This window comes from Morus notabilis, unplaced genomic scaffold (assembly GCF_000414095.1).
Source record: "Morus notabilis unplaced genomic scaffold, ASM41409v2 Scaffold179, whole genome shotgun sequence".
NCBI classification, from domain to species: domain Eukaryota; kingdom Viridiplantae; phylum Streptophyta; class Magnoliopsida; order Rosales; family Moraceae; genus Morus; species Morus notabilis.
In genome coordinates, this window is record NW_010360916.1 from 308,199 (window position 1) to 332,766 (window position 24,568).

Consider the following 24,568-nt stretch of genomic DNA (forward strand, 5'->3'; position numbering starts at 1 on the left):
CTTTTTTTTTTTTTTTTTTTTTTTTTTTTTTTTTTTTACCAAGGTCATGTTCAATCCTTTAGGATCTATTTCAGGGGTTTGTTCAATAATATTTTTTAGTATCATTATTCTTGTGTTAGAGCTCTCCACTGGTCAAGTTTATACTTTCCACTTTTAATTTAAGAGAAAGGGTTAATCACAAACAGTCCATGAGTTTTACTCTCAATCTCACTTTGGTCCTTGACTTTTCAAACGTCCCACAGTTGATCTATGAGGTTTTACTTTGTTTCAATTTCGGTCCTTCAGGTAGCTTAGCATTAAATATTTGACGGAATCTGTAGAAATTAAAGGACCAAAATAATACAAAAAAATAAAAGTTAATTTCCACATATAGTCCTAAAATTTTAGCTGTTACCAGTTTTGATCCCTAATTTATACAGATTCTATTAAATTTTAATGCCTAGTTAACCGAAGGACCGAAACAAAATAAAACCTTAGGAACCAACTGTGGGACGTTTGAAAAGTCAAGGATCAAAATGGGATGAGATTTAATAAAACATAAGGACCAACTGTGGGACGTTGAAAAATCAAGAACCAAAATGGGATTGAAGGTAAACATCAAGGACCATTTGTAGAATTACCCTAAGAGAATTAGAAATTGCGCCCCTTGCAGTTAATACATAAAGGAGAGAACAATGACATAAATCTTATATTATTTTAAAAAGAGCATAATACTCCCCTTTAGAATCTGAATAAAATTTTCTAAAATCATACTCATTATTCATTAGACTGATAAATGTTATCTAGTCCATCAATCCAAGCTCATAAAGGAAGAATGACCCAAATGGAACCATAAATTTCCGTCCCTCTTAGAGCTTTCTGAATTTCCAATCTTAAAATCTTAAGTTGAAAAACAACAATTAAAAGTGTTACTTGAACAAGGATCAGTTTACAGCCACAACTTGAAAAAATGTAATAATAGAAATTGTAGAGAGGTACTTACTGAATATACCACAAAGTAGGAGCAAAAGTCAACTCCCTGTAGCAGGTCTCCGTTGCACTACCAAATCATCAGCAGAATAATAGTCGGCGATCAGCCGGTACATGTAAGATGGGTTATGCCCTCCTCTGTAAAGGAAAAATGATGATTCAGAACAGTCCATGAATGACAAAAAAAAAAGAAGCAATCAGAGGACAGAAAATAAGACCCACTCAGCAAATGCAAAACATAAAAATTATTAGTATACGTGCTTTGACAGAACAATAAAGACAATAACTTGATTCTGAAAGGCATCCATATTTAGTAAGGCTTTCACTTTCTTTAATACAAAGCTTTTATACTCTTTACACACATATACACAGTCAAAGATACAGATTGAGCAGGGGATTCCACACATGTTCTCAAAATCAGATTAACTTACGTGTCAGTAATAAATAAACTAACAAGCTTTGGCGGTACGTAATCAAATGTTGGGTTGACAACATGTAGAAGAGGGGAACCAGTCCCACTTCCGAAGTCCATGCATTCTGAGAATTCTCCAAAATCCAGCAGTTCAGAAGGGGATCTCAGCTCATTTAGTAAGACTTCAGGATTGTGTGGATACAAAGGGCACAACTGTTATACAAAGAAAGCCAACAAGAGGAAAAAATCAACCTAAAATCTAAACATAAAAACAAAAAGAGATGAGATGGGACTCCGTCAAAAGGGACATAATGAATTGAAAATCATTGACTAAAGCAATCAATGGTATAAATTACCTTGTGACTGCCAGCAAGCACCACAAAAGGTACAGCATGCCTTTGAGCTGCGAGTGCGACCATATTCAACCCAACAGGGGCTATAACACCACCATTGGCCATGACAGCATGAGCACCAACTATAACCTTTGCATTACAAATTTCAAGGTTAGTATAAAATGACAACATGAATGTTCAGATGGAAAGTAGAAACAAGGGTGAAAAGATTGTCATCATACCATGTTTACTCGCGATATCATGGCAAAAACTGCTGAATCAGTTATCAGTGTGGTTTGTAAGCCTCTCGAGACCAATTCTTTTGCAAGAAGATGCCCCTGATACCTAATTTGCAAGAAATGACAGAAACGATATTACCAAGTGGAACTATACCAACTCTAACAACCTTCCTTGCCACAAATCCGAAGCCTTTTTACTAACCTTGGAGCTCCTTCTGCAACAAATACCCGAAAGGATCTCTTTTTCTCCTTTGCTGCACAAAGAAATTCCAGTACTGTTCTTGAACTTCCTAAAGTTAATATTACCTCACTGGAAAATCAGTCCAACCGGAAACATGGTTAAGAAAATAAGGAAAACAATCTTATTTAAAAAAAAAAAATCATGACTGAAGATATTGCAGCAAAGCAGTCTACAAGCAATTTAGTTCATATAAAAGGAAAACGAAGACAGAACCAAGTACAAGATAGAACTGTGAACAAGATTGAATTCATCGAATACATATAGGGCTGGCTGTAATCCCTAAGAGAGATTAGTCCCACATGCATTGATGGTTATCATACATTGACGAGTAACCATAACATTATAGTTAAGGGAGTAACAAACAAAAGGTGTTATCTAGCTTTTCTATTTTTGCCCCTAAGCCTCTTTTAGCCGTCAGATTAAATTTCATTCCATTTAAACTGTTAAATATGACCTGAGGGACCGATCTCTCTGAGGGACAACATTCTTGGCTATGTATGTATAATATGTATATATGTATTTAATTTGATCTAAACAATTAAATTTTATTACTCGTTTGTGTGTGCTGTGTGTGAGTTTGCGCGCGCACACGCATGTGTAAGAACATAAAAGGAAAAGGAGAACAAGAGGTCCTCCACAACTGAGAAACTGCATAGGTAAAACTCAAACCGTCAATTCATTCGTTTTGTATATTTTGTGGTAATTGTATTGAGTCTTATCTAACCAAAAAAAAAAAATTGTTTTCGTGTTATCATGACACAATCTAGTTTCAAATTATTACTTATTAGCTAATTCATCCCCCTTTATCATTAGGTTCTGGTACTTTGAATGTTTTCCTTGCAAACTAGCACATGGATTAAACTGCACAAAGTTAAACAAAAATTGAACTCGGAATATAGTGTTTTTTTTTTGTGAGATGGAATATGGATTATGACATCTGGACCAATAATCTTTCCAAATTTCTGCTACAACTAAGCATGTATGCAAATAATCTACCCCTCGGGTGTTTCCTCATCAGCGTGAATTAAGTTGCATCCTGCTTTTCATTATAAATTTATCATGTTCTTTCAGTAACAATCCAAACCCTGTGCAGCTCTCAGTCATTGAAAACGTCATCATTAACTAATGCAAAAAAATTAATAAGAACACTGAGAAAATCAATGTCAAATTTACAACTATTCTGATACGCTTACAAAAAGAAAGCCTAATTATTGAGACCTGGATACTGAACCAATAGAGCATTAAATTATTTGAACATGATACTAGATTACACCAATTTTTATGGACAATGCAGAAACCAAAAGCATGGTATAGATGCTATGAATAGAATACTCCCTCTCTGACAACTAACATCATAACAGAATAAGATCGACAATAAGAGGAAATTAAAGATTTGAGACAAATGTTGATTCCTAGTCAACTCAAGTAACGAGGAAAGAGTAAAACCTAACCAAGCAAAAGGAACAAATAAAGAAAAAGAAAAGAACATGCACTAGCAAAACCAAGCTTAAATATACTAGAGCTAAAGAAAAATAAACGTACTTCTGGTGAATGTGCTCTACTGCTTGCTCTGCAATCTGTTCATGACAAGTGCTGATATCTTGAATAAGTTCATTGACTGCTTCGATGACATCATGCTTCAGTTTCCGAGTTCTTGAGCTTTTATCAGCAGCTGTAAGTGTAAGGAAAAGTAAATGCTTATGTATGTAAAACAATGAAAAGCCTCTTACTAATCTACAAATCCCCAAGTATAGTCCACACTGCTTTTGAAACAAGAAACTTTAAGAATTATGTACAAACTAAAGAGAGAGAGTTATCCACTTCAGAAAAAACTCGAAGAGGATTACTCCAATTTCTAACAATAGCTGAAATAAAAACTACCAAATTCCTCATCTTTATGATCTCAGAAACCTATCCAAAATTTTGATCTTAGTCCACACAGTAAACCGAAAAAAAAAGGAGTCCTTAAACTCCACATTTAACAAGGCTTAAACACATCAAGTTCAGTCAAAAAAGTTAGAAAATCTATAGAAAGTTGATAACCGAAGCTCACATTTGCTTTTTCCTTCAGAATCACCCCCTGATGAAGAAGTACGAGGAATAGCCGTTGCATCAGGAACATCCTCGAGAAGGGTCTGCAACGAAGGGGGACGCAATGTGCTCCTTGCAGCAGCAGCAACAGCTGCAGCTGATAGGACTGGATGATCATCGTGCTCAGTATCATCTTCATCATCACTTACGGATAATAAGTTCAAGCCAGCCACGGCTGCTGTTGTAAGAGAAAGATACTCTTCTCTAATAATGTGCAAAACACGTCTGACAATATTACCCACAGCCAGCTCTGCAATTAATATACATGGAACATTGCCATGTAAGAAGAATTAATATGCCTTGCTAATACACATAAGAAAGGATAAAAAGTATAATCTTTGAATGAGATTTTAAAACACGAAGACTTCAATTAACGAAGCATCTGCCAGCAATTCAGGTGAATATTATAAAACTGGAACAGAAAACAGCATTTCATAAATCATACTACATTGACACAACTTTACATTTTACAATATTGCAATTACTTGATTTCATGAAGTAATGTTCTAGGCTCACCTAATGTGCAAAATCTACTCTCTTCCTTTTCTCACATTTAAGACATGCTTTAAGAAAGAACAACTCAAACACCCAACAAAGGCCACAGAAGACGTTCATTCTCCACACATGCTTTACTATAATTAGTTTCCTCGAAAGGATATCAAGCTTTAGAAATAAGAATATATTTGAGAAATTGACCATTTTAAAGCCCATTTTAACCAAATATCTCTACTTGTGCTAAATTTAAAATTAAAAAAAATTAAAAAAAAAATCCTTATTAAAAAAAACTCAGTTTGGTAAATGGTTGGTTGATTTTTGATAAATTTTTTTATTCATATAATTTGCCAACGTAGGTCTAATATATTTATAATTTTCAACGTAAATCAAATTCTTGAATTTGAATAAAATTTGAAACGGTGCACTTTTTCAATATTTTCCCAATTTTTAGGTGCACTTCCGGCGTCACTGGTATACAGGGTAGGGCAGGGGCGCCGGCAGCAGAGAGAGAAGTTTTGGTTGAATACTTACTACTATTGATCAATCAATTATTGATATTTGTTCAATCAGGGATTTACCTGTTCTATTCAAGAAAATGGACAATTTTTTTCATTCAACAAAATTAAAGACAATTGCTAAAAATATGGATAATTTTTGCACACATCCATAATTTTCATATCCCTCAAAAAACCAAGCTTTTAGTGTAACCAGAAATTCATCTCCCTTAAAGAACGAGAATTAAGGCTGATTATCACCAATTTCAACCAATCTCTCTTCCACTACAATTTATTTCGATTTAGTAAAATGCCATGAATTACTAGCAATTTAATAAGAAAATTTACTCAGAAACAGAATAATAAGAAAGAAAAATCGTACCAACAGGATTGGCAGCAATCAGCTGCTCTCCGACAGCATTGACGGCATCCATCAAAGCGCCGGCTTGATTCGAATACGGCACTCGCTGCTGCGATATCACCGACCGAATCAATTCAGCCGTCTGCTTCGCCGTCGCCTGCGAACCCTCGATTTTACTGACAAAAACAAAACATTATTATTATATATCAACCAAAAACAAAAAAATAATAAATAAATAAATAAACCCATTAATAGTCAATAGTTGCCATGAACAACTTACCGTTTCTTAAGCTTCACGAGGAATTCATTAACGAGGGCCTGCATATCCGGCATCTTCTTTTATCGCCGAAATTTCACCTCAAAATTGTTGAAATCGCGACCGAGAATTCACTTCTCTGGACAGATATGAAGAGGGAAAAAAAAAAAAAAAGCGAAGAATGATTACTGCTGAGGTTGAGGAGGCATGCGAATGAACTGGAGAAAAGGGTTTTTGCTTAGAATGACACTCTTTTATTTTTAGATGCTATGCTTCACCCGAAAGCTCTATAACTTGCTTGCAACGTCTTGAAAACGGGCTTAAGATTTGGGCTTGGATTTGGTTTGGGCCTAACCCGGTTGGGGGTCTTAATTTGAAGTTTGAAACCACGATTTTTAAATAGTAAAAAGACATTTTTCCCTTTTGCTAAATAACAAGTAAACTAGAGCCCCGTTGACTTCGCTGATTCGAATTTAGAATTTAAAGTTTTTTACAGTAAAAAGCTCTCACAAACAATTACATTTAACTTTTTTGCTACAGTAAAAATCTCTCACATAAAGTCACATCTCAACTCAAATTATAAACTCGAATCAACGAAGTAAACGGGGCCTAGACAAATAAAATTTGAGTTTAAAATTCAAATTTTGCTATAGTAAAAAACTCTCAGAAATAGTCATATTTAACTTTTTAACTACAGTAAAAAGCTATCACATAAAATTACATCTCAACTCAAATTAAAAACTCGAATTAGCTACCTAAACGGACCCTTAGTTTGTTGTTAATTATAGAACGGTAAAACATATATGTTTTAAAATTCAGCATCAGAGTATTAAATGAATATTTTTTAAAGGTAAAAATACAGTTTTAATATTATTAAAAATTATGAGATATTAAAAATATGTTTTGCTATAACAAAGTCTATCAAAATGATTTTATCCCATAAATTAATTAATTCATCTGCTTAATTTAAATTGATTAATTAAAATAAAAAAATTTAGATTTTAGTGTTCAAAATAATGTATGACGAATCACATTATGTCACATCATTTAAAAGTATTTGTTATAGACTTGTCTAATCAATCACATTATATCACATCATTTTAAAAAATAAAAATAAAAAACTTAAAATTTCACTTCTCATTAAATATGTGTCAAAAGTGTAATTAGTTGACACAATATAAGACATTTAAAATTAGACAGGTGGTCTCAATCATATAAATGATATAAACATACAATCATAAAGGCTTATATCTTTTTTGTGATACAACACGGGATTAAACCCATAACTCCCACCTAATAACTCTATTAAAAATATAGTGGTTGTTCTTTTGGACTGTAACTTAAGTGTAGTTTTTTAGTTGAATTTGAGTTATAACTTGAGTTAAAGTTGTAACTTGAATAAAGTTGAATAAAGTTAGAACTTAAAAGAACGTGAACTTGAATAAAGTTGTAACTTGAGTTTAAATTTTTTCTGAGTTTTGTTGTAAAAGAATAACCCCATAGTTATTTCATTATTTTTGCACTTAAATTTGCTATATTTTGATAATTTTTAGCTATTTTATTTTACTTTATTTTAAATTTAGTTATTTTACTTTTACTTAATTTCATTTCATTTAATTTTATTTTAGTCTAGATTTTCATTAAATTTTTTATTTACTTTTTGTTTATTTAGTTTAGTTTTAGTAATTTCTATTTTAGTTTCCCTTACAAAATAATTATATTATCATTTGTCTAATTTACATTTGGTGACAGAGGGGTTACAATGTTATTTTGGAGCAAAATGGGGTGAAAATATGAAGAAAAAAGTTCTAAAATTCGAATTGGGAATCAGCTGTAATAATTTCCACGATCTTACGAGTAGAAAAAAGCTTCAAATCTCCATCAATGCCGTGGGATCACTCACCAACGGCCAAGATCTTGCATGTGTACTCCACTTTCTCTCTCTCTCTCATTTCCAGCAGACCAAGGTGTAGCCCAAATCCTATCCGCGCACGCCACTTGCCACCTGTCCCCCACTATCTCCTCTTGCCCAACAAAATCTCGCCATGTGTCCTGATCCACAGAAGCCCACTTTGGCTTGTTTGGTTCTTCTTCCCTTTGGCCACTATTGAGGAGCTCATTTGGTTCATAGATTAGAACCATGATATTATAATTATTTTTATTTATGTGTGTTTTTTATGAAAGAAAGTACTGTAGCGAATCATGATTCGAATCAGAGAACGAATATTCTAACCAAACAGACTCTTAGAGCTCCAAGCACAGTACCGAGAAAAAACCAAAGGAGAGGGAGAGTGATTAATAAGGTAAAAACTCTTAAAAATAATTATATTTAATTTTTTTATTATAATAAAAAATTATCATATAAATTTACATCTCAATTAGAATTAATGAACTAAACAGACTCAAGTTTTTCTAAGCCATTACTAGGAGGAAAAAAAATACAATAAAAAATATATTTCTTATTTTACTTTTCTAGTTTTAGATTTATGTTTCATTTTCAATAAATTATAAAGGGAGAAAGCATTTGGACATCAAGAAGAAGGAGAGGAGAATAATACATAAAAATTTGGAGAATGTGACAACTTTAAATTAGATTTGTCATTCCTATTCTCATATTTTTATTCTTGTGATTTGTAAATGGTGAACCCTTGATATTTGCTTGTTTGATATTAGTTATGGAGTAGTTGTTTTTCCAGAGCTTTGATTTTGCCTAATTATGAAGAGTTGATTTATTTTAAGTGACTTTCATGATTCATTTGTGTTTCTCTTGTATATAATTCCTCTAGTTTGATTGGAAAATGGACTAGTTGTTTTGATATTTGGGTTGATGTTCGAGAAAGATTAGTTCGAATATCAGTTTAGAGAAGCACAATCTAATGTTGTTGTGAGATCAGGAGGTGATCAACACTTAGGTAATTGTTATGAGAATATTGGTGGTTATGAGACCGGAAAATGATCAACTACTTAGATAATCATCGAAGGATTGAACTTAATGAATGTGTTTATAACCAAGTTAGATATGGATATTGTTTATTTGCACATATTGTCTTACTTGACGCTTGGAAGAGATAGTGAGATTAATTTCGAAACCTTAGATTACGGTGAAAATATCAACATTTTAATGGTCATAGATAATTAATGGTAATATTAACACTTCGTTCAAAAAACTGATATAATCAAGATGGAGAGAAAAAAGTTAGAAACATATCATAATTCGATGGACAAAACAAGCACATTTTAAAATTTAGGGGACATATTAACACAAGTGACAAAGTTCAAGTGACATTTATAAGCATTTATGTTAAAAACTTAACGGAGTTAACCTTAATGACATGTTGACATAAGTGACAAAGTTCAGGAAGCACAACATGCACATTTTAAAATTCACACAAGTGATGAAATTTAAGATAAATTTATAAAATTTGTCCAATCTAATAATCAAAGCTAATCTTACCGGTAAGAAGACTACTAAAAAAAAGTACATGTGCGTAAAGAATTTAAATAAAAACTTCCTTAAAAAAAAGAAAAAGAAATAAATACTTATATATTTAATATTATTTAAATTTTTACTTTTTATTCTTATTAATATTGTTTTAAGTTAAAAAATTATATTAGTTAAAAAATTTTTAATTAATAAAAATTTAAAATTATACATTTTAAAAGTGAGTTTAAAAATTTTCTCAAAAAGAAAAAAGAAAAAAGCAAAAAGAATGCGTCTACCAAACAAGTACACCAAACAAAGACTTCAGCCAAAAAAGGACAAAAAAAATTGAGAGAGAGAGTGGATAGGACAAAGTTTTTTTTTTTATAGTTTTAAAAAATAAAATAATAATAATAAAATATAAGAAGAAAGAAACAAATTTCAGAGCCCCAATGCAAACTTGGGCCCACTGATTTTGACCATTCCTTTTTGTATTTTCTCGAGAACTTTCCCTCTCCTACGTTCGACGCTCCTCTGACTCTCTCTCTCTTAACGGCTTTAATTTGAAATTCCTCTGCTCGAATACGCGTACTTGGTTTTTTATTTTTTTTTATTTTTTTGATAATCAACGAGACCTTTTGACCTTTATTATTTTTCAGTTCATTACCGCTCTTTCATTCATATTAAGACGGCCGTTCATCCTCCAACTATTTCTCTCTCCTAGGGATTTCTCTCTCCTAGGTTTGGGGCTTTTGATTCAACCAAGTCAATGTCATCTTAAGGTATTCTCTCGTTTGTGTTTATTATTAATCATTATTTCGTTCATTTCCTTTCTGTTTATTTTGGTGATCGATCGTTAATTTCTCTACTTTGGTTTTCTTTTTCTCTTCGGACTCTGATTTTCTACGTGTTCTAGATCTTTTGCGTTCTGGTTCTTTGAAAATCTCAATGCGCGATTTCTGGGGTTTATCTCCGTCGTTTTTGAACGAATTATCGTTATTTGAGGTCCATGGATTATGGTGTGATCTAGATAATTATATTGAAATTGTGGATTTCTTTTGTCAGATTTTTGCTTTAGCTTATCTAAGTTGATTCTGAGGATATTTGTCTTTATTGTTAATTGATTTTGTTGATATGCAATAATGCAAATAATTACTTTCTAATTGACTTTTACTTGGGTTTATCTTAATTCACTTGTTTACATATTGACTCATTTATTTGATGTTGACTCTGTAAATGCATTGTTAAATAGAGTTGTATAAGACAAGTAGGAGGTTGGTTTTTGAGAGTGTGTTATCAGCATCTGTTGAGATAAGAGTAACTTTTTTCGAAGTTTTTTTTTTTATTTAAATAAAAAAACTCCTTTTGTTTGTTATCTTGACGGTATGGAGAATTTTTATATGTAATCTTGTCATAAACAAGTAAAAAAAAAAAATTCAACTTTTTGAAATGTTTTTTTGTTAGACAGTACAAGTTTTAGTGTTTTTGTTGTACACAAGGAAGTGCTTATTGATTTGCCGTTGTCATTTGGACTTTGACTGATAAAATTAAAAATTACACTTGGGTTTTTGTTGTTGTTGTTGTTGTTGTTTTATCTTGTTCTTTGACTTGGGTCCGAAATTCTTGATGATCAGGAGCCGTGGCTGCTTGGTAGGATTTTCGAAAGAAGTCCTGGAGGCAAACAGCAAAGTTCAAAAGAAGGTTTCTGGTAATAATTATAATTTTTTTTTTTTTAAATTTATTGACTCAATTTCTAGATGCTTGTTATTGCTGCATGGTTCGAATAATAATCCCAATGGTAAAAAATACTATGCCTCGTTATGGCTTCTGTTAAATTCCAGTAGATATGTGATCGTATAATTCTTCTTTCATTATGATGGATATTCTGTGTAGCTTTTTTATAACTTTTGGCACACTAATGATGCTTCAATCAATACTATTCGAACATTACATTGTTCTGTACAACAAAGGTTAATCTCTAGGCTCCATTCATTTCACCGATTCGAGTTTAAAATTCGAGTTTTGCTACAGTAAAAAGCTCTCAGAAACAGTCACATCTAACTTTCTTGCTATAGTAAAAAGCTCTCAGAAACAGCCACATCTAACTTTTTTGTTACAGTAAAAAGCTCTCACATAAAATTACATCTCAACTCAAATTAAAAACTCGAATCAGCGAACTGAATGGGCCCCTAATGTATTCTACATTTACTTTTCCCTTGATTTCATTTTCTTTGTTAATAACTTGCTCTTCTTTGTATTCTTTTTGAGACCTCAAGGCTCAAACCCTTAAATGATGACTATGTAAAGCTATATTACTCTTGAAATTTTCATTAAAAGTTCGATTTACTTCACGAACTAGCAATTGCTATAATGATCTATTCTATAGATACCCGTCTGAATGTCAATGATATGCTCTTCTTTTTTATGTATCCTCAAGTCTTGGTCTCTTGGAAATATTTGTCAACAGGACTTCATTAATAGGAGGTGTCTTATAAAATGTACTCACGGACTATGTTAGGGATCCCAAGTTTTCTATTAGTCTTTCATACCAAGTGACTTGATGAACGAGTTGTTAGTTTTCAGTTGGTAAAATACATCAATGAATGCATAGACTCATCTATTAAAAATATAAAATTCACTCTCTACATCACTTTGTGCTTAAAATCTGGTAGATGACTTTGGATCCTTATAATTATCCTTTACTTATTTGTGCTAGTAATAACGTGATGGTCTCTCATAAAATAAATAGAACTTCAACTGCATATTCTATTAAGTTGCTGAAAATGAAAAGCTTTTTTTTTCTCCCTTTTTTTGATTGATACAACATAACATTCACTTTACTTTCTTCTTGTGTGAAAGTCTTTTATGATTTAAATTCAAAGCTTATAACTTTTTTGTTTCTTGTTTGAAAGTTTATGTTATAGATAAAGTTGAAATAAAATCATTTTAAGGCAAGGCTTCCTCATTTTCTTTTTTTTTCTTTTTTTTCAAGGTGAAATCCAGGATTTACGTAATGTAGTTGTTGACTTGTTTCTGAAAAACTTACTTATGATGCTAGTTGGTTGATCTTGATCCTTTCGTAAAATGAACAATTTGTTCACATTCTTGTTGTAAGAAATTCTGTCTAACTAAAAAAGTTAGGGACAACTTTCTTCCCTCCAAATTTTTTGGTTTGATCTGATAAAATTATCTTCCAATTTTGTATGTTTTGGATACCTTTCATTTGATACCTGACCTGTTGTGTGTCTATTGTTTATTTATTTCCTCCTTAGATAAAGTTGCCTGTTGTGTTTACATGGCATCTGGGAATCCATATTTCGAAGACATGCGCACCAAATCTGAGGTTATTGATCCCCCTGAGTGTGAAGATACAACCGATGTGGGTGAAAGTGTGCATGATTCTGCTTCAAGTGCTGTAAAATCTAATGTAACCGTTTCTAGCAGTGTTCGTGAGCTATTGGAGTGCCCCGTCTGTTTGAATGCTATGTATCCTCCTATTCATCAGGTTTGGTTTATCATGTTTGTTCAAATAACCCTATTAAGTGATCGAAAAGTGTGAACTTTGTTATCAGATCTATCCAAAACGAAATTGGAGGAACATAATTTTTATCCTTTTGTCAGAATTAATACATAGTACTTGTGTGCTCTATTATTTAGAAGACTAATAATTGCCTCTTAGAAGATAGCTGAAATCAAATAAGCCTGTAGGTTGCTTAAGAAAAAAATCTGAATAAATTTTGAAAGCCTGTTCCTTAGAGCTATTCTCATTACACCACAAATGACCATGTGGGAACTGTGCGGACTTTGGATTTCTGCTCCTTCTATTATTTTCATTATTTGTTGGCAACCTCTTTGCATGTATTATCGTGAATCACGCTAAATTATACATACATTATGAGTTTGTGACAGTGCTGCTTAAAAATATTTGTAAGAAAGACCACTTCAGATGTTGCAAAAAAAAAAGACGCTTTTTCCCGCTCATGGTGTTTCTTCATTGTTTGCAGTGTTCAAATGGCCACACATTATGTTCTGGTTGCAAGCCCAGAGTTCATAATCGGTGCCCCACCTGCAGGTATGAGCTTGGGAATATTAGGTGTCTTGCTTTGGAGAAAGTGGCTGCATCCCTCGAGCTTCCATGTAAATACCAGAGTTATGGTTGCCTTGGTATATACCCTTATTATAGCAAGCTAAAGCATGAATCACAGTGCGTCTATAGGCCGTATAACTGTCCATATGCTGGATCAGAATGCACCGTCATGGGTGATATTCCCTATCTGGTGACTCATTTAAAAGATGATCACAAAGTTGACATGCATAGTGGAAGCACTTTCAACCATCGTTATGTCAAATCAAATCCTCAGGAGGTTGAAAATGCCACGTGGATGCTAACGGTATTGCTTTACTTGTTCTCTTAATGTTCCATTTATGATCCTTAGTTCCTTTATCTACTTTTCAACTCGTTAGATTTGTTCAACTGTGTTTCTTTCTAAGCATTCTTCAGGAAGATCAACATTGCATGCGGATATCACGTCACCTAATCTTGATGCAGAAGATTTGGTTATGCATAGTTTTTCTCTTTTTAGTTAAAGAACTTCTCGTGAGGATACTATTTCCTACGTAGAACACCTTGATATCATGAACTGTCGGCCAATTGAGTTGTCTTTGTGAGTGATTGATTGTTAGATGGTATACCACTTATGCCACACATGATTTATAGGCTAGTAAGAGTGATCCATTTTATTGCTTCACTGGCCTTCAATGAATGCCATTGATTCAAAAGAAAAATTATACGTATAAATCAATAGACAGAATTGGGAAAATTTCGTTTCCGCCCATTTGGATGGGTTGAGAAAGAGAGGCCACTATGTACAGAGACCTTTCAAAAGTGCCACCTTTATAGGACAGATGAAGATTTTAGTTTCTTGTCTTTTGCAGGTTTTTAGTTGTTTTGGCCAGTATTTTTGTCTGCATTTTGAGGCTTTCCAGCTTGGTATGGCTCCCGTCTACATAGCATTCTTGCGGTTCATGGGTGATGATAATGAGGCAAAGAATTACAGCTACAGTCTTGAAGTGGGTGGGAATGGCAGGAAGATGATTTGGCAGGGGGTTCCGAGAAGCATTAGAGATAGCCACCGAAAAGTTCGTGACAGTTTCGATGGTCTAATCATCCAACGAAATATGGCTCTTTTCTTTTCCGGGGGAGACCGAAAGGAATTGAAACTTAGGGTAACTGGTAGAATTTGGAAAGAACAGTGACTGGAATTTCTCATTTCAGCTTCTCTTCAAATTGTAATTTGGTAGTTTAGGAGGCAAGTCTTTTCTGTCTGCTGGTCATGTATTTTTGGAATTTAGGAAGCAATGTCTCTTTGCTTGTCTATCTATATAAATGGGTGGCAAGGCATCCGTCTTTTCTTCTCATTACTCCCCTAAAATTTATATTAAAAAAAAAAATCTAAGGTACGCAATTTTCAAAGATTGTAAAATTGATCGTACATTGTTTAAAATTGCTTTGATCCTGGAAGTCGGTTGGCATTGAATGATCGTTGGCAATACTCAATCCAATCAAATAATATATATCTATATATCTATATGTATATATATACACATTTCTTTTTTTCTTTCTAAATGTGGTATCCGATATAATCTTTTTATTTTTCTAACTTTTTTACAAATTAGAGCTAATAGGATGACATTTCTAAGTTAAAATTTAAAATTATATTACTTGAAGTTAATAAGTTTTTGTCTGCGCAACTAATGTAAAATACAATAGGAAATGTAAACATAATTACATAACCATAATATGACACACTAAATCTGATCTATTGAATAATTTCTTTAGTATTCAATCTACTCCAACTCAACCATCCTAATTTTATTTAATTTAATAAAATATATTACCTCTTAATTACAGTCACTTTGCGCCCTAAATTTTTAAAACTGATCAATACACCCTCAAACCCCTTCTGTTATACTCTGTTTAGTTGGTGCTGATGTGGCATTGAATTAAAGGCTAAAAACTTAATTTGAGTCAATTATCATAACTATTAGTAATAAAAATCTTAATTATTCATAAAATGAATAAAAAATATCCAATAGAAAAAAAAAAAAAAAGAGGACAGATGCTTCATCCCAGAGACCAATACCCATGGTCGCCAAGAGAAAATTGCAGTGTTAAATATTGTTTTGCCGAAGAAATGTTGAGGGAGTGGGCTTTGCCTTTGAGACTGCTACCCACTTAAAAATATTTACAGTGTGATGTGGTGTCTGATATTTCTTCACATTTCAAAGATGAGTAAGAAGAAATCCATGTGGGTCTCACAAGGAGAGTGAGATTCAAAGTGTTGGTGCCAATTTTCACTCAGCTGAGCCTAGAATTCTTTTTCGAGTGAAAGATCAGTTTGGTACAAAGATTCAAACCAATGTGATTCTAATCATGATTCTGAAACCAAAACCATAATTCACAATTTTGAGTTCAAATCATGATTATGAAACTATGATTCAGAATCAGGAGTTTGAATTACCTTAAATAAAAAAAGAGTGGTTTTAAAATCATGATTTGAGCTAGTTTAAAACATCACATTAGATTTCAAATCATGATTCAGAATTATCCAAACTAAACACTGATTCTGAATTACTATAAACAAACACTGATTCTGAATCACTATAAATAAACATTAATTCTGAACTAGAATTCTGAATTCATCTACTAAACGCACCTTTAATTACATGAACCAAAATATAAAGATCAAAAGTTGGTTTTATTCCACATTTCTATGTGCCTCACGAATTCAATGTTGGCGCTGTTCACTCCCGTCGAAGTCCGAATCAACAAAAGAAGGCGGACGATTAAATCCGAGGAAGAAAATGAGTCGGACGAGCTCAAGCAAAGAGTTCATGGGAATAGAGGAAAGGGAAGGGATTTTTTTCTGCATAAATTATTTTTTTTAAAGAAATTTTACTTTTTTATTTGTTATCAAGGATAATTTGGATTTTTAATTACTAACTTCTTTAATAACTGCGGATTTTAGTTCTATTTGACTTTTTATTTTTAGGTAGGAATCTTCTCCGGTGAGTTAAGATACTGATAAGGTAAGTTTTTTGTCCGTCGAATTTACATAAAATCATGTAAAAATTAAAAAATATATAGATTCAAAAATTAAAAAGACTTAGCCCAACGGTACACTAGATGTACTAAAAAATCTCCTTTTTTAAGTAAATGGCACAGCAGCACCAAATAATCAGAGCATAACAGAAGGGGTATATGTGCTAACGGTTGAAACTTTCAAGGGGTGTATTGAGCAGTTTTTTAAGTTTAGGAGGCAAAATGCTAAACTGACTATATTTTGGGGGGTAAAAATAAAATTTATCCTAAAATATAACTTACTATTGATACACATAATGACATTCACTAATTAAAAAATGACAGGCCACTAACGTATATAACTTGCTGTCTGTTCCAAAATCAGATTGAGCATAATATTCATTATTCAGCATCTTGGGGCAATTCTGATCATGGTCTTCTAAACCTTTTTTTGGGGCAATTCTAACTCCTAACCATAAAACTAAGGACGGATTTTTAAATGGGATAAAATTATTTTAGTACCCTTTGTTATAACGAAACATCTCGCTAATACTCTATGTTTTTAATAATATTAGGACGATATATTTACCTTTGAAGAAATGTTCTTTTGGTACCCTGGCCTGATTTTTGAAATGTAAAATAAATTTATTTAAAATGATCTTCAATTTGGTAAAAGTCAAACTTCAAGATTTGACACCATAGAATCACCTTATGCCAGAAACAGAAAGTGTTCAGGTTCTCTGGGTTACATGTGAAACAACAAACAAACATTTCTGAACCAAAAATTGCGACTCAACTGCAAATGGGAGTTCAAAGTCTTTAACTGCATTTGGCCAGGTATGCATCCCATCCTTGGAGACGATATTCGCGGGCTGCCTCAGCGGGGTTCGCCGCCTTGATGATTCCACGGCCCACAATAATAATGTCACTGCCTCTATCATGGATGACCTAGAACGCCAATTTGTCCCAAGAGTCAAGACAAGGGGAAAAAAAATTGTGAGACAAGATTTCAAGAATAATATAGCTCAAGAAAGAACTACACTGAGGTGGAAAATCCATCTATCCGTGTTGGGATGTATTCCCAGTCCCACAGGATGCAACTTTGATGGAATGTTACATCAAGAGACGTTTGATGCAGTGTCAATGAAGAAGATATGGAATTAAGACAAATAAATAGATCCGCTTAAAAAGGGAATTCAAAATCTCAATATTCATTCATCAACCAAGTCTGAATTGAAATACATCCGCTAACATATTTATAAAGAAACAAAACATATTTATGAGATAAATTTGACTAACCTAAATATTCCTAATAAAACATCTATATCTTGTTTCTTCTTCGAAAAAAAACAAAAAACAAAAAAAAACAAAAAAAACTTACTTGTTCCGCATCAATCTTACATGGAACCAACATCAAGCCATCAGCTACGCAATAAAACCTCTCTCTCTCTCTCTCTCTCCAAAATAAATTCATCCCAGTCCTTGTGTTCCAAGATTTGCTTCAATCTCAACTCAGATCTCTAGTTTTAGAGTTGTATCGTTGTATACTACTACCCAAATGTACAATTCTTTTTCAAATTCCGAGGCCCTCCATGGGAATCCTCTCTATCGTCCGCTCAACTCCTATAAAGAACTGAAGGACCAATATTTATTCACGTCTAATTTGAAATCTGACCCGCTTAAGGTTTCCCTTTCATAGTTTCCGTCCCAACTTTTATTCCTAATTTTGGTTTCACCAACTAACCTGACAATCTTCACGAAAATGAAATGTTGTTATTACACAATAAGCTCATCCACAACCGAAAAAAAATCCAGACCTAGTTTCAGTTTATAGAGGTGAAACCCTTCTGATCAGAGTTTCATTTGTGGATGCTCCAAATCTAGAGCATCTCCAATGCAATGCTATAATAATGTGCCAATTACAAATTTAACATTTGAGTGTAAAAAACACTCTCCAATACAATGCTATTTGTTGTGTCAATTTTCCCATATGCTATATTTTGTGACAAATTTCCCACCAAGTATAGCATATGGGAAATTTGGCATTTGATTACTATTGCTTGAAATGTTTACTTTTTCCATGTAATTAATGTAACTTTTGCATTTTCTAATTATTTTAAAAATAAAAGTTTACTTTTACAACTTCCAAATCTTAATAATTAAGAAAAAAAATAGATTTAGCATTTCAAATAGCATTATGCATTGGAGCAAAAATGAAAATAACATACCATATCATAGTTTTTTATACTAAATATACAATTGGCATTAGTATTTGCATTGGAGATGGTCTACGACTAGATACAACTCCACCACTGGGATATGCACCATTGCCATGCATATCCCATTCTTTAATCTTCTTGCAACCACCGCTAATACTAATTTCTTAGCAATTCCATCTTAGACTTATCATAGTTGATTAAAAAATATATCAAAAGCACAATAAGCGAAAGAAAAGGACAAAAAATACACCCATTTCCTCAAATTGAAACAAAATGGTAGGTGCATTACATAAGCTACCAAGATCATTTCAAGACACTTACAGAGTGGGGAGTATTATATTGTTGGCCAAGAGCATCACCACCTACGACCTTTTGGACTCCTGGGGTTGCCTGAATAAAAGCTGGATTTATAGGCGCCCCTGGCCATGATGCTGGATTTACAGAAATGAAGCCGATGACAAAGTCTGAATGGTCCTCAGCAATCTTCACTGCTGCAACCGTATAGTCCCCCTTGGCAAGGTTTCCGGCTGAGCTCATTTCGGCAAGCAGCAAAAGGCCCCGACCGCGTGGCAAGCCCTGCAAAAAGTTACAAGGATACTAACAGATTAGAGGCAATTTATTTTGAGACAATAATTCCATCGACAATTGTAGTAAATATCTTGCAGACCTTTAATTTCAGTCCATCCACTATCCCAGGACCAGAGATTATGTGAGCATTAATTATATCTGCCCAATCCAATATGTGAAAAATACCTCTGCAAAACAGGGGACCGAGAATTCTCAGGCAAGAGAAAACATGATCACAAAAGGAAAATCATGAAAAGAATACGAGGAATCCAAGCTCACCCTTCATACTGCATTGTCACTGTGTTACCGATGTCTGCAAACTTGCGATCTTCAAAGATTAGGAAATTATGTCTATCTGCAATCTTCAATTGGATTAAGTAAATGTCAGCTATAACTTTCTTAATGTGCTCAATTAAGCAAAATATAAATAAGGACCCAAAAGTTAAAGTATAAGCATGATTTGGTTCAAAACAAATTCATGTGTACTATGTAGGAATATAACATCAAAGGGCATCATCCAATCAAACGATTTAAGAGTACACTAAGTAGCAAACAAGACCATTTTGTATGAAAACACATACTATGGAAACAATGACAGAGGCAATAAGTAACGTTTCTTAATTAGGAAACACAAAAAATCGATAAAAAGATAGAGACATACTGAGCGGAGTTTAGAACCGAAATCCGGGTTGAAATCAGGCAATATATCAACATGAGTTTTCAGTAGGCAAATCTCAGGCCCGACCTGCACATATAATTCAAGAGGAAAAAGAAAATCCTCAAATTTTAGTGCTTCAAAAACAGACAAAATGAAAACTAGATTGCATAACCTGAACTTGAATTGCTCATGTAATTAGTATATTGCATCCCTTGATGAATGATTCAATGCATTACTCTTTTTTTTTTAAAGAGTAAAATGCATCGTTGCACCTAAACTATTCATTTTTTACATAACACACCTGAACTTTTAATTTTAATAAAGTGCACTCTAAACTTTAATATCAGTTGCAATTGAGGTCCAATAACTAGCTAAGATATGTTGTCAAATTGAAGGTTTGAGACACTGAGATTAGCACATGAAGGTTGTCACATGCAAATCTCATGTCTCATGCAAATCTCATGTCTCAAACGGTCGATTTGCAACTAATTAGACAATGTTATTGTTGATTAGATCATATGTTCTCAAGTAATTAGACAATATTACTAAAAAGAAATAGAAATGGCAATTAGACAATTTATTGTTGATTAAACAATATGAAGAGAGAGGATTATAGTTCTACACGTGCGGTATCCTTTTTTATATTTCACACGTGCGGCGGGTTACAATTTGCAACAAACAGACATACTACACGTGCACATGCCTTCTAACATCAGAACGTCCAACAATTAACACGTGCGGTGTCAGAGACCCATGACAAGTACGAATTCTGTTTAACATTTTGTTATATCTGAGAAATAAATATAAACGAAATTCAAATTATATCTAGTTCTAGTATTTCTGCAACTTTAGCTTGGAGTCGAAAACGGATAATCTAAACAAAAATATTTCGCGTCAAATTTTTCCCGAGAAAATCAGTAATTTTACCGAGAAAATCAGTAATTTTACCGAGAAAATCTCACCTTCTCGGCGATATCCAGCAACTCGGCGGCGGTCCCAACATCAGCAGCGACACACAAGTTGGTCTTCTTCTCCGCCATCAACTCGAAGAGTCTCTTCCCCGTCGGATTCTTCACCAACTTAGCCCTCTCTTCGAATCCCAAATCCCTAACCCTAACCCTAACCTCCTTCTTCGGCACCGGCACCGGCACCCTCCGATTCTCCTCCAAGAACCTCCTCACCGTCCCCTCCATCTCCTCATCCACCTTCCCTTTCTCCCTCAAGACCCTAACCATCTCCGTCAGCTTAATCATGGCGTGCAATCTGATCCCGTTCTCCTCGAGATTCTCCCTCCCGCCCTGCTCCCGATCGATCAAAACGACGGCGTCTTGGACCTTGAGGCCGGCGGCACGGAGCGGCGCGGCGGTCTCGAGAACGGAGGCGCCGGAGGTGACGAGGTCCTCGACGACGAGGCAGACCTGGTCGGGTTGGAAATGGCCTTCGATGGCCTTGGAAGTGCCGTAGTCCTTGATCTCCTTGCGGCGCATGACCATGGGGATGTTGTTGGAGAGAGAGAGGGCGGTGGCGATGGGGAGGGCGGTGTAGGGTACGCCGCAGACGAGGTCGAAGGAGGTGGAGGGAGGGAGGGAGGAGATTAGGGTTTGGGAGATTAGGCGGAGGAGAGAAGGGTAGGAAACGATCAGACGGAGGTCGATGTAGATTGGGGAGGAGATTCCCGATTTCAGCTTGAAGTTTCCGAATTTCACGGCGGAGATTTCGTGGAGTTTGAGAATCAGGGACTCCATCGCCGCCGATGCCATTTCTCAGTATGTATGTGTGTGTATTCTTTCGGTCAGTGGGTGTGGGTTTACTGGAGGAGTGGCGCCACCACTATACTGCTTGTTACTATTGTATTGTAAACCTAAAAGATTTATCAGATGGTTTTAAAGTTATTTTATTTTTGTTTAGTTTTCTTTCCTTGTAGTTGTCTTTTTATTTCTTTATCTTACTCTATTGGTGGCCGAAAAGAGAAGAAAATAACGATTTTTTTTTTAAAGAAGAAAATAACGATTTTTTTTTTAAAAAGAAGAAAAATAAAGAAAAAAGAAAGAACTGCTTCTGAAGAGAGAGAGAGAGAGAGAGAGAACTGTTTATTGTAATTATTGTTATATCGTTATTATTTTTTAGAGATAATTACATAAGTATTTTCTCTGTTTTAGTGAAATGCGAGGTTTAATATTGTGGTTTTAGAAAGAACAAAAGTATTTTACAAAATGGGAATTTCTCCCGTGAACCAAGTAGTTTGGGACTACTGGTGGGTTTTGTTAGAAAACCGTACGATTTAATCAGAGGGTAGGACGTAAGGAAGTATGAACCTATTATTCTGTACACATCAGTATGAGATCACGAGTAATAAAACTTAAAAGACATAAAACTTAAAAGACGATTGGTTCATGAATTAAAATTACGTGATTAGAATTATTTTTAATTTATGTGTATTTTTTATGAGAAAAAATATTGTAATAAATTATGAATCATGATTCAAATTATGGTTTGAATCCTCTAACCAAACATCTCCTTAAATATGATTTTTATTTAAGAATTTTTTATTATAATAAAAAAATTAAATGTGATTATTTTTTAAAATTTTTTACTGTAGTAAAATTTAAACTTTAAACTCGAATAGTGAAATAAATAGGGTCTATAGAATGTTCAGTTGTCCTCAAACAGTATGGGTCACTTTCAATTGTAGGTCTCACCTTCAATTTCTTATGTAGTGTTTAGTATGAGAATTCATATTATGATTTGAATCATAATTCATGACTCGTTACAGTATTATCTCTTAAAAAAATATATGTAAATTAAAAATAATTTTAAATTATAATTTTAAATTCATGAACCAAATGTAAATTTATGGTCCCACTTTGAATTTTTTCGTTTTATTTTGCTGGTCTCTTTCCTTCTACTCGTCTGAGACTTTGAAGTTTGAACTAATCAAACCCAGATTTCTATTTTCTTTAAAAAAAAAAAAAAAAAAAAAAAAAAACTCTCAAACTAAAGAAAAAGCCACTCCTCTTCTATGTATGTGTTTGGCAAGAAGGAAAATCAATGAGAAAATACGCTGGTGTATGTTGAGAAGAAAGGAAAAAAGTAGGGCTTATTTATTTGCATTTTTTGAGTTAGAGTGACTTGATTTCAGATCTTGATTTGAGTTAACGTGTATTTGAATATAGTTTGAGTTGAGATTATAATTTGAGTTTGTGTTTAGATGTGCACATTTTGAGTTATAGTTTGAATTAAGAATCTATTTGAGTTTGTGTTTAAGTGAATCAAAACTTAAATTTATATTTAGATAGTATTTTAATAAAAACTCAATAGTGATAGAAAATTTTAATAGGATATATGAGTGATGTTTTATTCGTTTTTTTGTTGTAAACGCATAGAAAAAAAATCATCTCAATCGGAATTAAAACGAAAAAGTTATGTCGTTTTTACGAATAAAAAAAATATTGTTCATTAACTTGAGTTTGAGTTTAGAAACATGAGTTGAATGAGAATTTAAACTCAGATTTTAATTCTATAATTTAAATTTTATTAAAAAAATATAAATTTAAATAAAATTATAATTTGAATTCAAACTTTTTTTTTGAGTTTGGACGTAAATAAACAAATCAACAATCTTTGAATTCTTTTTTTTTTTGCTTTCTCTTCTTGCTCAAATCATTATCACCCACAGACCAAAACCTCTGATTTCAAAAGGTTACCTCCATCACTAGAATGGAAATCCAAGCACAAATTCACGGATTTCTTTTTTAATCATCACTAGAATGGAGTCAGGTAATTTCTTTTATTTTTTTTCCTGAGGTAACCAACCTGCTTCAACAATAGTTAAACTAGAGGAGAGAAAAATGAGGATTTGGTTTTGCAACCAAAAGGAGTTTTTTATTCGTAATTCTGAAAACACTTCGAGAATGTTTGGTAGAGGGATTCGTTCCCTGATTCGAATTATAATTTGTGGTTCGCTACAATATTTTCTCTCACAAAAAATTCACGTAAATCGAAAATAATTCGAATCACTTGATTTGAATCCTCCAACCAAACGTCCTCTTCATTATTCGATGATGATAAGTTTAAAGCATTCAAGCATATCCAAAGAAAAAAATAATAATAAAAAAAAAGAGCAGATCTTCAAAGGAAACATGCATGGCTGCACTGGAAATGCCTTTTGATTTTTTATTTTAATTAAAACTGGGCACTTTTAGCATATTTCCTTTCTGAAAATTTGTGCTCTCATTTTGAAGATGCATCCATGAAATTAATTCACGAGGAGATGAGAGTCGCAGAAAGGAAGGAGGAAATTAGTAAAGGAAGTCGAAGAGCATCTAATTTTTAATTTCTATTAATTCCATATTGGCGGCGCTTTCTATCTTTTTTCCTCGCATTAAAATCCCAAATCTCTTTAAATTTTTAATTAATTTTCATATTTTTAATTAATTTATCTGATTATAAATTATAACTTGATAAATTATTATTCATAAATTATAATTTTTATCTATAATTTATCTGATTATGAATCATAATTTAATAAATTTATCTATAATTTATTTAATTATGAACCATAACTTGATATATTAATTTTTATAACTAAAAATTAAATTATATACTTTCTTAAGCTTTTCATATTACTTATTTTTTATTATTATTTTTTTAAAAAGCGTTCTTTCCACTTACTTACCTGCGGGGCCATTAATTAAATCCACGTATTGTTAAAGTCGTATATGGGATGAAAAGA

The 24,568-nt window shown here is 33.1% G+C and overlaps 3 protein-coding genes across 5 annotated transcripts in view; 1 reads left to right on the plus strand and 2 right to left on the minus strand.

Moving 5' to 3' along the window:
- The window catches only part of LOC21406699 (translation initiation factor eIF-2B subunit beta), a 6,936-nt gene extending 788 nt beyond the window's left edge, over positions 1–6,148 (minus strand). For both annotated transcript variants that reach the window (XM_024165346.1, XM_010097656.2), the window contains exons 1-9: positions 5,915–6,148; positions 5,656–5,810; positions 4,247–4,534; positions 3,736–3,865; positions 2,155–2,262; positions 1,956–2,058; positions 1,738–1,863; positions 1,401–1,594; positions 983–1,107 (exon numbers count right to left, since the gene is read on the minus strand). In XM_024165346.1, coding sequence (XP_024021114.1) covers positions 1,011–1,107; positions 1,401–1,594; positions 1,738–1,863; positions 1,956–2,058; positions 2,155–2,262; positions 3,736–3,865; positions 4,247–4,534; positions 5,656–5,810; positions 5,915–5,967 — 1,254 coding nt within the window. In that variant the 5' untranslated portion in view covers positions 5,968–6,148 and the 3' untranslated portion in view covers positions 983–1,010. The remainder of the gene's footprint in view (positions 1–982; positions 1,108–1,400; positions 1,595–1,737; positions 1,864–1,955; positions 2,059–2,154; positions 2,263–3,735; positions 3,866–4,246; positions 4,535–5,655; positions 5,811–5,914) is intronic.
- Positions 6,149–9,867: 3,719 nt separating this feature from the next.
- LOC21406701 (E3 ubiquitin-protein ligase DIS1) lies at positions 9,868–14,729 on the plus strand. Its single transcript, XM_024165323.1, has 5 exons — positions 9,868–10,093; positions 10,946–11,019; positions 12,584–12,816; positions 13,316–13,702; positions 14,247–14,729. Exons 3-5 carry the CDS (start codon positions 12,607–12,609, stop codon positions 14,565–14,567), a joined length of 918 nt encoding a protein of 305 aa, XP_024021091.1. The 5' UTR covers positions 9,868–10,093; positions 10,946–11,019; positions 12,584–12,606; the 3' UTR covers positions 14,568–14,729.
- A 2,375-nt stretch (positions 14,730–17,104) lies between these two features.
- LOC21406702 (uridine 5'-monophosphate synthase) lies at positions 17,105–21,753 on the minus strand. Of its 2 annotated transcripts, none has more exons than XM_010097659.2 (6): positions 20,799–21,750; positions 19,840–19,923; positions 19,458–19,540; positions 19,279–19,366; positions 18,933–19,187; positions 17,105–17,340 (listed from the first exon to the last, which is right to left on the minus strand). In XM_010097659.2, the coding sequence occupies exons 1-6, from the start codon at positions 21,594–21,596 to the stop codon at positions 17,212–17,214; spliced, it is 1,437 nt and encodes a 478-aa protein (XP_010095961.1). In that variant the 5' UTR covers positions 21,597–21,750; the 3' UTR covers positions 17,105–17,211. The 2 variants fall into 2 exon arrangements, with proteins under 2 accessions (XP_010095961.1, XP_024021111.1); XM_024165343.1 differs by lacking the exon at positions 17,105–17,340 and adding an exon at positions 17,752–18,144 and having other exon boundaries at positions 20,799–21,753.
- Between the last annotated feature and the right edge of the window lie 2,815 nt (positions 21,754–24,568).